General features: G+C 43.5%; 1 protein-coding gene across 7 annotated transcripts in view; it reads left to right on the top strand.

Moving 5' to 3' along the window:
- The window catches only part of APP (amyloid beta precursor protein), a 216281-nt gene extending 202978 nt beyond the window's left edge, over window positions 1–13303 (top strand). For all 7 annotated transcript variants that reach the window (XM_070407007.1, XM_070407006.1, XM_070407005.1 and 4 more), the window contains 3 exons: window positions 855–955; window positions 3984–4130; window positions 12054–13303. In XM_070407007.1, the coding sequence (XP_070263108.1) occupies window positions 855–955; window positions 3984–4130; window positions 12054–12155 (350 nt within the window). In that variant the 3' untranslated portion in view covers window positions 12156–13303. The remainder of the gene's footprint in view (window positions 1–854; window positions 956–3983; window positions 4131–12053) is intronic.
- Window positions 13304–14464: the final 1161 nt, after the last annotated feature.

The following is a 14464-nucleotide window of genomic DNA, read 5'->3' as shown; positions in this document are numbered from 1 at the left end:
AGCCCTTCTCATCCTAAAATCCTGACTTTGGATATTGAAATACTACAGTGTAGAAACTCATGCTTTGTACTTGCCTCTTTTTGTTTTAAAAAATGACTTTGCATTTTTGTTTTTAAGCTATTATTATTATTATTATTATTATTTGAAAAGTGAAATACATTGTGATCATCGGTGGAAGAGTCATAGCAATTTGTAGAGAAGGAAGTCAGTCGCAAAGGAACATTTTCAAAGATTATGTACAGTAGCTCTTTATTCAGCCTGTGAGCCAATTACACTCTGTATCGCTAACTAAATCACTTAACTAAATAAATGATAAGATTTTTACACAGCCTCACTGCATAGATACAGGGACATAATTTATTGGTAGCGGAACAAAGCCTCAAAGTAGCAGTTTTGTTCTACCAGGTAATTAACATTCATTTTTAAAGGCTTTTATTATTTTTTTCTGAAGGACTGTGGGCACATGTAAAAAAGACATGCAATACGCCAACCGATAAGCCCCTAAAACAAGCCAGCATATTCTAGAAACAAACCTTGCAACCCCCCAGCTAGCGTTTAGCTCTGTTCTTCCCCATTTAAAAATATATATATAATATCTGCTTAAAGGTAGTAAAAGCTTTAACTTCAGATTTCTTTAATCTTTAAAAAAAATTATTTTGTTTAAAATAGGTGGTGGTTAAGGGTGTATATATAGGGTGCCATTTTTCTTGAAAAAAAAGTCACTCATTTCATCCAACTTCGGACCTAGAAAGGGTTTCCGGTGGCCTCCGTGTTGTAGCGTTACTGTTCATAGAGAAAATGAATGGGCTGTCTGCGTGCTTTAATTACGGTGTAACGCTTATGGTGCCATGCAGGTTCGGGGCTGACCAATATCAAGACGGAAGAGATCTCTGAGGTGAAGATGGACGCGGAGTTCCGCCACGACTCGGGATACGAAGTTCATCATCAAAAACTGGTGCGTAGAATAATTGGCCTCTTCCTCCCCTCTCTCTTGCCAAATGACATATCAGCTCTTGTTCATCGATCCAGTTAAGAAAAAGATTAAAAACGCCAGTAAAACTCCTGCTTCTAGGATCGTCACAAATACGTGAAGAAAAGAGAGAGAGGTTCTTTATGCGGTGGTTCTTTCTTTGTGTCTGAAAGCAGCTAAGCGCATGCCAGGCTTAAGGTAGAATTTATATCTACTATAGCAGCCATTCTAATCAACTCGCATTCTGGTGGGTTTGTTGTTGTTTTTTAAGAAAATAGGTTTATAATAGATTGATTTGAAGCATCAAAATCTCAAACACGTGCAAACACTGCATGGCATCAGCAACACTTTTTATTCTGGCCGTTCACTCACCTAGGTGCCTGTTTGTTCGACTGTCTCTATTTTGCTTCTTTGCTGCTCCCAACTCCCTTATTCTAAGTTCTCCTGCAGGGGTAGGATTTGGGATAGGATCTTGGTGTCTCTGTGGAGGTGAGCCTACTGCAGACTGTTCCCAGGGGTGCTGTTGGTTACAGACTGGAAAAGGAAAAACGGCAGCTTCCTTTTCAGACTAAAATCACACCCCTCCACCCCCCAAATATTGGAATTAGAGTAAATCAAAAAGCAGCCTTTTCCTTGGCAGGCAGCTCTAGTCATGTAGAATCCCTTACGAAAAGCTTCAGATAAATCCTGCATTATGCTAGCTTTCCTTTCATCTTATCAGTAAGCGTAGTAGGGGGGTTAAATTAATAAAGGAGACAATTTCATTACACATTCAGTGGTGAACAAGAAATCATAATAAAATTATCATAATAATAATATTAGAAGTTCTCACTCTCAGGTACTTATCTTTGTTTTAGTTGATGTGTGTGGTTTTTTAATTTATTATTTTTTTTTGGTGTGTTTTTTTTCCCCAAGTGGAAATCTCTTTCTAATATTCACGAATAAAATTTATAAATCCAACTATTAAACTCCCAAAGAAATGCCTTTAATGTATTGTTTATGCCTCAACTTTTCATTCTAAATAATTGGAACACATCAGAAACTGACTTGAGATTCAGATTTGCATTTTAACTCCCATAATTTGGGGGCAGAGGGGTGACAAAAGGACATTTAGCTTTTTGGAGCGTGGTTTTCATTGGCAAGTGAATCAGTATAGTTATTCTAGAATCGGGGGCATTCTTCATCTGGCTGATGCTAAAGAGGTTAAAAGAAAAACTGGGGGAGCTGCTGAAGAGTTGGAGCGGGTGGGGCTCAGAGCTGGAGATTAATTTTCGGACTTGCCTTTTCTGGTGCCCGTGTCATAAAAGTCGGTCTCTGCAATTACACCGACTCTGACTCCTATAACGCGACAGAGACGAATGGTGGCGGCGGTGGCAATTAGGAGAATCAGCTCCCTCTACTGAGCTCCTTGATAAGATAATGCACTGTAATTAGTGCGATGAATATTACAAAATTACAGTATTTTCTTAAAGACGCAGGAAGATGTCTGGACATGCCTTTATTCCTGATGGCTTCATACTTGTATCACTAGCTAATTAATGATTTGCTTTTTGTCAATAATGTTGAGCAAGCAAATTCTTGAGGAAGGTGGAATATTTATGAGCAGCTGCTAATTTTGTTGCAAATAGACCATGAGTAAAACTCATAGAAATTGGCTGTATATTATCTTGCCTCTTTAGATTGCTAGACTGTTGGTTTTCATTACGAAAATCGGTCATTTTACTGCCCTTGAGATGAAATGAAAACAATATGTAGGGAACTATTTTCATTAAATTTTATAACAAATGTGAAATATGTTTAGAAGTCGTTAGGCTAATGACCTGGCATGAGATCATGCAACAAGATGATAAAAGTGGTAGTTTGTTCTTAAAATTCCATTCAAGTAGTTAAATTTGAGAAAGAGTGGCCTGCTTTGTAAACAGTAGGAAGGAGTGTAGTACAGTAAGTTTATCATACTGAATAAATTTGTTCTTCACAATGACCTCCAAATTCTTTCTATATTTAATCCAACTAAACAGCAACAATTTTAGTTGGGTTCCTGGAGACAACATAGTAAGAAAGTATGAGTTATTGTGACTATTAAAATTCTTGCATATTACTTCCCTTTGAAATAACTGTCTTTTAAAACAAGGTTAATTAGTGTCCTACTGAAATATTGCAGCTAAAAGTGGGTAACAATGTGTCCTTTTTCTTCTGTTTAACTCCTTTGTGTGGGAATGCTTATTCCTGTATATTGATGTTCCTCTAAAGTGGTGATTTTCAACCTTTTTCATCTCATGGAGCACATGAACAATGAAAATTATGTGGCACACCAAAACATATGTTATATTTTTTGCCGATCTGACAAAAAAAACCACAGGTATCATTTGACCCTTCACACTAGACAGTTATTGTTGTATTGGCTGTTGTCATTTTTTTCCTTGACAATCTAAGGGAAAGAGGTCAGTGCACCTGACTAATCAGGTACTGTGTGTTTTAAAATTTGGGGGGCCCACAGTGTGCCCTGGCACACCAGTTGAAAATCGCTGTGCTAGAGAAATTAGGACATCTGCGGGTTTGAAAAGCACCTAAGGCGTAGTTGCCATGCATCAGGTCTCCCCGTTTAAACCTGCTGTGACTAGGAAAATGCTGACCTCCTTTTATAATCATGACTCATAACTATTTGGCTTTTGATAGAGCCAAGCTGCTGTCTCACCTCTCAGTGAATGTTCCACCTGCCAAAGGGTTTCCGCGTCCCTTGACTTGTGTTTTGCTTCTCTGGGGACAGGTCGGGTGAAAGTAGACTTGCTAGACCTGGAAAGCCACCCGTTGTCCATCGTTCTGTAGACTATAAATGTCATTCTTAGTAAGCACAATGTGTGATTTTTTTTTGTTTCAAGCACACACCAAGAAATGGTGGGACCAGCCATTCAAACTTACAGCATGAGCTATAGTGAATATTCTAAAACTGTCCATATACCTCATCAAAATGTCTTGTGCGGTTACAACCCCTAAGCTTGATTTGTTTTTCAAGGTGTTCTTTGCAGAAGATGTGGGTTCCAACAAAGGAGCAATCATTGGACTCATGGTGGGCGGTGTTGTCATAGCAACAGTGATCGTCATCACCTTGGTGATGCTGAAGAAGAAACAGTACACATCCATCCATCATGGTGTGGTGGAGGTAAGTAAACGGGGCTGCATGTTTGCAAGTGGGAATTAGAGACTGCAAGGGGATGTTTTCGCTTGGCATTAGACTAAGGATCGTCCAAGTATTTCTCTTTGAAAAAAAATCTATATCCCTGCATAGAGCTCTCAAGTTGCAGCTCTTTTCTTGCTTTGGTTTTTATTCATTCCGAAATAAGAACTATGGAGGCATTGAGGTTGTGTGCTGCTACATCACCGTCTCATCATTCATATTGAAATAGCAAACTATTAATCATAATGCCTGTCTCAAAAAATTGTGATCTCCTCCAACATTAAAAGAAAGAAAAAAAAAGTGGCAGAACTTAAAATTGAATAAAGGAAGTGCAAGGCTGCTTCCCCCTCCCCCCCAAATCTAAACACGTTTATTCCCAGACTTTTTTGTTTGTTTCTTAAATAGTCTGACCTCTAACTAAAACCAGGTAATAGTAAATAATAATTTTCAGTAAAGAGTCTTACCTTTAAAGTTTTGCAAAAAAATTATGTAATGCCCAGCTGGCATGGCTCAGTGGTTGAGTGTCGACCTGTGAACCAGGAGGTCATGGTTCGATTCCCGGTCAGGGCACATGCCCAAGTTGCGGGCTCGATCCCCAGTGGGGGGCGTGCAGGAGGCAGCCAATCAATGATTCTCTCTCACTGATGTTTCTATCTCTCTCTCCCTCTCCCTTCCTCTCTGAAATCAATAAAAATATATGTATATTTTTAAAATCATGTCATACCAGACAGCTGAACAGAACATACACGGTTATTCAAGATGTTCAGCCTGCAACCCTGCCCTTTCACCTGAAACAGCCTAGTTTTGAGCCATTTAGTGAAGATGTACAGGAGGCGGAGAGAAGACCCACCAGTGACAGTCACGGTCACTGCACAGTCATGTCCTTGAGACTGTTTCTCCCCATAGTCCAGTCTGTGACTGACGTGGCTGTGCACAGCACAGGAGGTAGTGGGTTACACCAACAAACTAGAGTAAGCTGCAAGATTCAAGTATGACTTCTGAAACCCATGATACAAAGTATTGAGAAATAAAATTTACAAATAAGTTCTTTATATGCTTTTCAAATACAGTTGGGGGGGGGGAAGGACACTCATGGTGCATATAATTTCTTAGAAAACAATTCGAGACAGCGAATTAATCCATCTTGAGAAGTGTCAGATTTTTAGAGCCGAAAGAGATCTCAGTGATGCATCGATAGTGTAAACGACATATAACAAAACCAATTTGATAGAAACAAAAGTTAAGTTTCTATGGCATCTCATCCACTTTATAAGGAGACAGCATGGTTTGGGGACCTGCTATATTGGTTTGCTCGTGCTGCCATAGTGAAGCCACAGACTGAGGGCTCCAACAACAGAAACTTACTTTCTCACGAGCTGGAGGCTGACATCCCAGATCCAGATTTTGTAGATGGTTCGTCTCCACCTTCACCTCTTCCCTCTGTGTGTGTCTGCGCCCTGACCTCCTCTTCTCGTAAGGACACCAGTATTACTGAACTAGGTTTTACCCTAATGATCTCATTTAACCTTAATTATCTCTTTAAAGACCCTACCCCTAATATAATCAGATTGTGAGGTACCGGGAGTTAGGACTTTAACGTATGGGTTTGGGGGGTACAGTTCAGCCCTTATCAGAGCTAAGGATGCTGGGCAGAGGAGGGGGCTGGCGCAGAGGCTGTTTGCCATGGTTGTTCCAGGGACTGACCAGGGACTTATTTGAAAGGACACACCCCTGGCCCTACCCCAGACCCAGGGAAACAGGCTTTCCAGATAGGAGGCTGGGAACCTGAGTGTTAAATTTTCCTGACTGAGTCAGACATAGAATCATCATCTTAAGTATTTCTTAAGTCTACTTGGTAGCTGCTTAAGTGAAATGTTTCTTTTGGTTCCCAAGGAACGTCTCCTTGGATTTGAAATATCAGAGAAGTTGACACTTCAACACAGATTCTAAAAAAAAAAAAAAAGGAAATAATTTTTAAGCCAAGAGGCATCCTTCAAGGAACAAAGTTATAGGGAGGGCAGTTATGCAGCTCTTCTTTTGATATTCATCTTGCTAGCTTCTTGAGAGCAACTGGAAACCTCTCTAGAGTGAATACCCCACCTCGTTTTGTGTTTCTGAAGAAACGCTTTGTCAAGCTCCGTGCTGAGCTGTGTAAAGCCCTGTTGGACCACAACTTCATCCAAGGTGTGTCCACCATCCCCGAGCTTAAGAAGGTTATAGGCTGGCTGGGGTGGTAGAACTTGGGCAAAGAGCTGCAGCCCAGCCTGGGCACCTCGGCTGTCTCACCTGGCCCATTGACTCTACCCTCAAGGGAAGGGATTCTCCTACAAACACTCCCCGTCCGTCTCAGCAGGCTCTCACACTCGAGTACCCGGAAACAAGTTCATGTCCAGCTCTGAGTAACCTGCTTCATTAGTGACCGATCCTACTTCACTAAGAACAAAAATGAATAGATGCGTAGTTGCAGTTGGACTGGCTGAAGCCTGTGGGGACAGCACAATTGTACTTCACACTATCGGTGCACGAAGAAACCATGACGAAGGCCTTGGTCTCCAGGGCATCTCTCATTCTTAGAGTGAAAGATTCCGACAGACGATGATGGAAATGGGAAATGAAAACAAGGCTGGTATTGTTATTAATAGAGCTGTTCCCAGCTGGAAATGAGCAGTTGCTAGCTTTAGTTGTTAACGGATAAGCAGTAAACATTGATTTAATGATTTGCTTAGCCATAAGGCCAGAGAGTCATTCTGTGAGCCATTAACCACGGTCTCCCAAGGAGAGCAGTGTGCTTTATTTGTGCCTCAAGCAGTGACACCATGGCCCTCTGTTACCCTGCTTCCCCATTGGACCCCTTTCCTTGGTGGCTGCGGAGCCTGGCTCCAGCTGAATTATCCACTGTGACTCCTGCTTGAATTGGTCCTGCAAAGCCCACTGACCCCTGGTTCTGTTTACTAGCCAGGGGTGGGACTTTTCTACACAGATATCCATTGACGGTGGATACTTGAAAATATATATCGTAGCTTTTTCCATTCCTCCTCCTAATGGAGACCTTGCCTTTAGTGGGGGTCGGGGACAGACCAGCTGGCGTGGCTCAGTGTTTGAGCGTCGACCTGTGAACGACTAGGACAGATATTGTTGGAGGGTACAGATTTGTAAGGAGTAGTAAAAAAAGCCCTGGAGATCTAATGCACAGTATAGTGAATATAGACAATATTGTAATCATCAAATTTGTAAAGAGTAGAATTTAATTATTCCAACCACTAAAAAGAAAACATCATTCTCTACGATGATAGAGGCACTAATTATCGCCACAATGGCAATCATATTGCAGTGTGTACATGTATCGAGTTAACGTGAACAGCTTAGATTTATATAATGTCTTATGTCAAATATATTTCAATTCTTTAACAATTAGGGGAGGGGGGCATAAATTCTTGATTACAGGGTGGAAAACATTTTCCTTTCACGGATCTGATAACTGGAACACCAGACGTCTCCTCACACCCCCAGTCAGCTCACGGATTATCTAAATAGGAAGAGACTAGCTTACCTAGCTTTTTGTGGGGTTATGGTGTATGACTTTCTCTGATGAAGGTGCCACAAAACTGGTAACACTAGAAAAATACTATGTCCTTAGGGGTCCTTTTTCCTGGCAAGAAGTTGACCCAGGATAGGGTACTTAACAGCCACTAGTAGAGAAGTTGGACAGAGTGGTCAGGTGAAATGGGACGCAAATGTAAGGAAAGTGAGGGTAGACCCAGAGTCCGCACGTTCTCGAGGCCAGCAGCCAGAAGAGAAATTGGAAGGTCCGAGGAAAACATCAAAAATGATGGTGAAATGCGTAGCACAGGTTCCAGAGCCTGAAGAACTGCTCCATGGAGGCATTAAACATGATCGAACAACTTCCCGAGAGAGGGAATTGTAATTAAGAAAAGGAACGTGTACACAGTTGGACAGGAAATCAACTCCAGGAGATCACTGGGAGAGGGAAACGGAAGCTTCAAGACTCGGTTGCTCTTTCCTTTGCTTTAATTTACTGGCTCCTTTGATGGTCTTACACTCTGTTGTTATTCCATACATTTTAGTTTCTGTCGTCCTCCTCCCATTATCCGCCTGGATGACCTGAGGTGGAAAATTGTAGGGACCCGGATTCTGATTTTGGCCTAACTCAGTGCTCTGCATTAAAGGGACTCCCATCAACACTCCCCCTGCTGAGGGCTATCCAGAATAAAATTAAAAGTGATGTTCCCTGGCTTACAATACCTACCCTGCTACCCTGGAGACACGGGAGAGCTAGAAACTGAGGGCCCCGAGTAGAATTTATCTCGAGGCCTAATGGTTGGACTACAGATGTCTGGATGCAGTGAAGGGACAAGTGGCTCCAAAAAGTCAAGTTCAGGAAGAAAGGAGAAGGGAGAGTTCTCAGAATGTCTCCCCGAGGCCTTGGAAGACAAGGCGGATGGGCTGCTTGGGCTCAGCCCTCCACGGGATGCCGCCAGCTGAAGCCACGCTTCGGTGCCATCAGGGCCCCAGGGTCTCAAGAAGACCCATACCCCACCCAGATACCACTGCTACATCTAACCAGAAAGCCAGAGGGAATGTTCAGAGTGTGTGGTGTCATCTCAGCTAGCGATGGCTGTCCCTGTCTAGTGGGCAGATGGGGCTTCTGTCCCAGATGTGATTGTTCTATCGCTCCTTCTCTGCTTTAAGGGACCTAGTGTTTTCTAAATATATATATTTTATTTCAGAGAGAGAAAGGGAGAGGGAGAAAGGGATAAAAACATCAATGATGAGAATCATTGATCAGCTGCCTCCTGCATGCTCCCTACTGGGGACTGAGCCTACAACCCAGGTATGTGTCCTGATCAGGAATCAAACCCTGACCTCCTGGTTCATAGGTCAATTGATGCTCAACCACTGAGCCACACCGGCCAGGCAAGGGACCTAATACTAATGTGCTGGTGCAGAGGCCCTGTCTGCTCAGGGCCGCAGTGGGCTGGCCTTCCATGAGGGCCCGCACAGTGCCACTCAGCCGTGAGTGACAGGTCGCTGAGCCCTGCTGGAGAGGAAGGTTCCCCCCCGACCCACCCACCCCATGCTCCTCCTTTAGTGGTAGGTTTATCTGTGCACATGGGGACTCAGCATTTCCCTTTTCACTTTCAAGGGGTTGGGGGTTGAAAAAGCCACAACCTGCACTTCTCACTCCTCGGGTGCCACTCTGTAAGGATAATCCTCTCTCCTGTGGCTTCCGGGCCCTCTGAGGTCAGCCCTCTGGGCCACCGGGTAGAGGATTAGCAAGTAGAAGAGAGGCATGAGAAGGCAGGCGAGTTAGATGCCTGGACTGCACGTGGCGCGGCCTGGCATTCCTGGCAGGGCTCTAACGCGTTCCTGCACTCGGAAGGGGACAAACTATTGCACTGCCAGGGGCTCTCTGCTCTTGATGAGTGCAGGCGCCTGTGGACAGCCGGTGCGAGGGCTGGCGTGGCTCCTGGGGGACGTGCAGCTGTACATTTCAGCAGTCAAGCAGCGTGATGCTTTTCTCTACACTTGGAGATGTGGCAGCGCTGGGCAGGTCAGGGTGGTGTGTGTGTTTTTTAAACATTCTTTGAAACTTTAGGTCAGAGGTGGCCCAGAGCAAAGAGATGCCCAAGTTTACACAGCACACTGCCGCAGATTGGAAAACATCTGTGATGAGTCCCACAAGGACAGGGACTCTGAGAATCCGTTCCAACAGTGTCCTCTGAGGGTCACACTGAGACCATGAGGAAGACAGAGAATATTGACACATCTTTTTTTCAATTTTACCGAGGCCTAATGGACATGGGACATGATGGTTTTAGTACATAACATGATGACTTGATACATGTATAGATTGCGAAATGAGTGCCACAATAAGTTTAGTCAACATCCATCACCTCATATATGGGTAGTTACAGGTTTTTTTCTTGCTACTCTCTCCGCAACTTTCAAATGTCCAATTCCGTTGTTAGCTACAGTCACCGTGCTGTATATTACATCCCATGACTGACTTATTTTATAACCGGCACTTTGTATCCTTCACCCATTTCACCCACCTCCAACCTCCTGCCTCTGGCAACCACCAAACTGTGCTCTGTATCTGAGTTTGGGGTTGTTTTAGATTCCACATATAATTAATATCACCCGGTTTTTGTCTTTCTCAGTCTGACTTATTTCAATTAGAATAATGCCCTCAAGGGCCGTCCAGGCTGCTGAAAGTGGCAGGATTTCCTTCTTTTTCATGGTTGAATAATTGTGTGTGTGTGTGTGTGTGTGTGTGTGTGTGTGTGTGTCCATGCACGCGCCTCATTTTTGTTATTCATTCATTTCATTGTTTTCATGTCTTGGCTATTGATATTGAAATGCTGCCGTGAACATGGGGGTGCATATATCTTTTTGGCTTTGTGAATTCATTTCCTCCAGATGAATACCCGGAAGTGGAGCTGCTGGATCATGCAGTAGTTCTATTTTTAGTTTCTTGAGGAGCCTCCACACTATTTTCCATCGTGGCTGTACCAGTCTTTAGGCTAAAGCATTCATCAGACAGTGTGGTCTAGTCACAGTGTCCTATCAAGCTCCATCCCTAGACATGGTGTCTTAGCACCAACACCAGTGCCCTGGGCTTTTTGCTTCATTGGGTGGTGATGGGACAGCAGCCTAGGGTCAAAACCAGGCCAGACTGGCTGTGTCTGCAGCGGGGACCCCGCAGAGGAGCTGGGTGTCGCTTTGCCCCACTCTGCAGAGAGGAACAGGCCTGCCGTCTTCTCCTGGGAATCAGGTGGGGACCCCAATTCCATCGTGTGCAGAATAAAAAGGTGCCTTTGAGAAAAAAAAAAATCTTCCGCACACTACATCCTGACTTTTCTTTGGAAAACATGCTGCTTCTTCGTTCTGATTAAATTTGTATTGCTTTTGTTCATCTTGCAATGCTTTCACAGAAGAGAAATTGTAAGAAGAATTACAAAACTAAGCTTCAATTCATTCAGCAAAGAGTTCAGTACGTCCTCTCTTCTGTGCACTGTGAGAGGTACAGCCAATATACTAGACACCTGAACAGCACTCCCCCAGCATAGGGATGAACACACCGTGTCCAGGGTGCAGAGAGTACATGGCATGCTTCCCCCCAGTCCTGTCCTGACAGTGACCCTGGGGAAAAGCAGGGGCGCCGGGGGACAGACACAACACATTTACAATTGCCGGCCAATCTTAGAGATAAAGCACCATATCAACAGAGGATCTATTTTTAAACCTTTAGCCGGACATACTTATACACTATCTTAGTGCTCACTTCAAAAAAAAAAGGTAATCTATAATCTTGAACAGCATGTCCTTGTTCAATTTTTCCTGTCTCTGCCAAACAAGAACCCCTTTGATGTACATGCATTGTTATTTCAGTTAACATTAATTCTCAGACCTCTCTTCCACATACTAAATTTGGTAAAAACGGGGACCAATTAAACATGAGAAAAATACACAGTCTAGATGTGTGTGTCTCCCAGTATCCTTTGCTGAATTTCTTCACGATACTCTTGGATGTTTTCCTAGTTTACCACCACACTTTCAAGGAAAGCAGCCTTCCACCGTGGTTTTCTTGTCTTTTATTGAGCCAACAGAGAAGGAAAAAAATATATTTTCCACACTAGATGTATCCTGTTACTGTTGAGCTGAGGGAATAACCAATGCAATGAACACTTCAAGGTTTGAAGCGCCACCTGGTGGCTAGATGGAGCATCTGCGTCACTGGTGGGCACTGGGTTCTGCTCCAGATGCCCAAGTGCAGAAGAGAGAGAAGAAAAGAGTGGGTGTCCTTGGCCATCTAGGCTTCTCCATGCGCACGCTTTCCAGGTTGATGCTTCTTTTCACTCACTTTTCCTCGCACTCGCTTTCCAGGTTGATGCCGCCGTGACCCCCGAGGAGCGCCACCTCTCCAAGATGCAGCAGAACGGCTATGAAAACCCAACGTACAAGTTCTTCGAGCAGATGCAGAACTAGACCAGCCGCCGCAGCAGCCTCTGACGTGGGACAGCAAACACCATTGCTTCACCACCCATCGGTGTTCATTTACAGACTCTTGTGGAAAGCGACACACCCTCCCGTTTTATTTTTATTCTTTACTCATGACCACCTTTTTGACAGCTGTGCTGTAACACAAGTAGATGCCTGAACTTGAATTAATCCACAGATCAGTAATGTCTTCTCTCTCTCTCTTTACCTTTTGGTCTCTCCACCACATTCTTAATGGGTTTTGTGTACTGTAAAGACTTTAGCCGTATCAGACTAATGCATGATTAGATACTCTCCTGATTATTTATCGCGTAGCCCCTTAGCCAGTTGTATATTATTCTTGTGGTTTGTGACCCAATTAAGTCCTACTTGAAATACGCTTTAAGAAATCGATGAGGGATGCTTCATGTGGACGTGGGAGTGTAGCTGCTTCTCTTTGCCTAAGTATTCTTTTCCTGATCACTATGCATTTTGAAGTTACACGTTTTTAAGTATTCCAGATGATTTTGAGACCTTTTTTTTTCCCCATGACTGCATTTTACTGTACAGATTGCTGCTTCTGCTATATTTGTGATATAGGAATTACGAGGATACCCGTCGATTCCTTTGTGCCTGTTTTATGTGCACACGTTAGGCATTCAGATTTGAAAATTTCTTGGTCCATGTATCTTTGGATCTTTGATAAAGAAAAGAATCCCTGTTCCTTGTAAGCACTTTTCTTGGGGGTGGGGGTGGGGGGAGCAGGAGTGCTCTGCGGGTCTCACATTACCAAGAATTCTCCCAAAAAAAAATTTCTGCAGGATGATTGTACAGTCATTGCTTATGACCATGATAGCTTTCTACACTGTATTCCATAAATAAATTAAATAAAATAACCCTGGGCAAGAGTTTTCTTTGAAGAATGACGGTGGACATTCAATATCGAGAGTTATTTTAGGTGGGGGGGGAAAGAGGCAGATTTAGTTTGTTTCCTTTAACCAGTCTAGGACATTCTAGCTGTGATACCAAAAGAGGAAAGGGGAAGGGGCAAAATCAGGGACTGGGGACGGCATGCCTGGACAACCCCTTCTTTAAGATTTGTCTTCAATTTGTACAAAACGGTGTTTTCATGTAAATAAATACATTCTTGGAGGAGCGCCATTGTGCTGGTGTGAGTGATTCCATGGTAACCACCACTTAAAGATGAGTGAGAAGCCTAATGTTCTCAAATATTGGGCATCCACACCTATTGTGTCTTAGTTGTAAGTTTGAGATGGAAAATTTGGGCCCAGTGTGCATCCCTAGTGCTAGTAATATACCTCATTCATCCAACTCGGATTTTACTGGATCCAAAGCATTTTGCTGCCAATATCTTGGTCCTCAAGTTTGTCTGTGTCTTAGTCCGTTCAGGCTGCTCTAACAAAATCCCATTTCATGAATGAACAGGCTCAATGAAAATACACCTGCACACGTCCTGTCTTCATGAGAACAAAAGTGTCCTCATCCCGATAAGCCTTAGCAGCTAAGGGCAGTTGGACCGGACTGCTCTGTGATGGCGTGTAGCTCGCGGCAGTTCATACGTAGGAGCTACAGCTGCCTCTTGCCTGACCCAGAGAGAGGTAGCTGACGGTAAAATTAGCCCTGACAAAACTGTGTTTCCAGTGACACTAACCAAGTGAAGCCCAACTTTCCTAAACAGGATGCTCCTCCCAGGACAGCCTTCAGCCCCTGGAACTGCAAGCTTTAGCTTTGATCATTAATGGGGGAAAAGTAAAGCACACATATATATTTGAATTATGAAAAGATAATGCCTTATCATATTGCTTCTCAAATTGAGGGATAGTGAGAGGACTCTACAGGTGGTCTGGGGATTACTCTTGGGCAATTTACACAAAACCACCGTGTGACCAGATAGAATGATGGTCGTCGTTGCCCAAGCCGAAGACCAATGAGGTTTTGGAGGAGTTTAGCGTGGTCAGCCTGGTGGGTGCGGCATGGCATGTCCATAAAGTGTAAATGTGTATTTATCTCTTCGTGAGTAAAGTTGGATATTCTTTCATGTGTTAAGGGCCATTTTAGAGCTCTGCGAATTTTCTGTTTGTGTCTTTAGCTCTGGGCTTGAAGTCTGCTTTGCTATCAGGATTGCAACCCTGTTGTCTACTCTTTCCATTTGCCCAATAGAGCTTTGCCCACCCTTTATTTTTCAGTTCTGCCTTTCAAGTGTGTGTCTGTCTTCTATAAGCACAGAGTTGGGTTTTTGCTCTATGAGCCGATTTGAAAATCAGTTTTATGATATGACTGCTATGTTTGCTCTCCAT

The sequence above is a fragment of the Myotis yumanensis genome, unplaced genomic scaffold, assembly GCF_028538775.1.
Source record: "Myotis yumanensis isolate MYYU_CA2020_CCGP unplaced genomic scaffold, mMyoYum1.0.hap1 SCAF_2, whole genome shotgun sequence".
Lineage (NCBI taxonomy): Eukaryota > Metazoa > Chordata > Mammalia > Chiroptera > Vespertilionidae > Myotis > Myotis yumanensis.
Note: the sequence above shows the minus strand (reverse complement) of the source record. Positions and strands in the feature narration are given on the sequence as shown.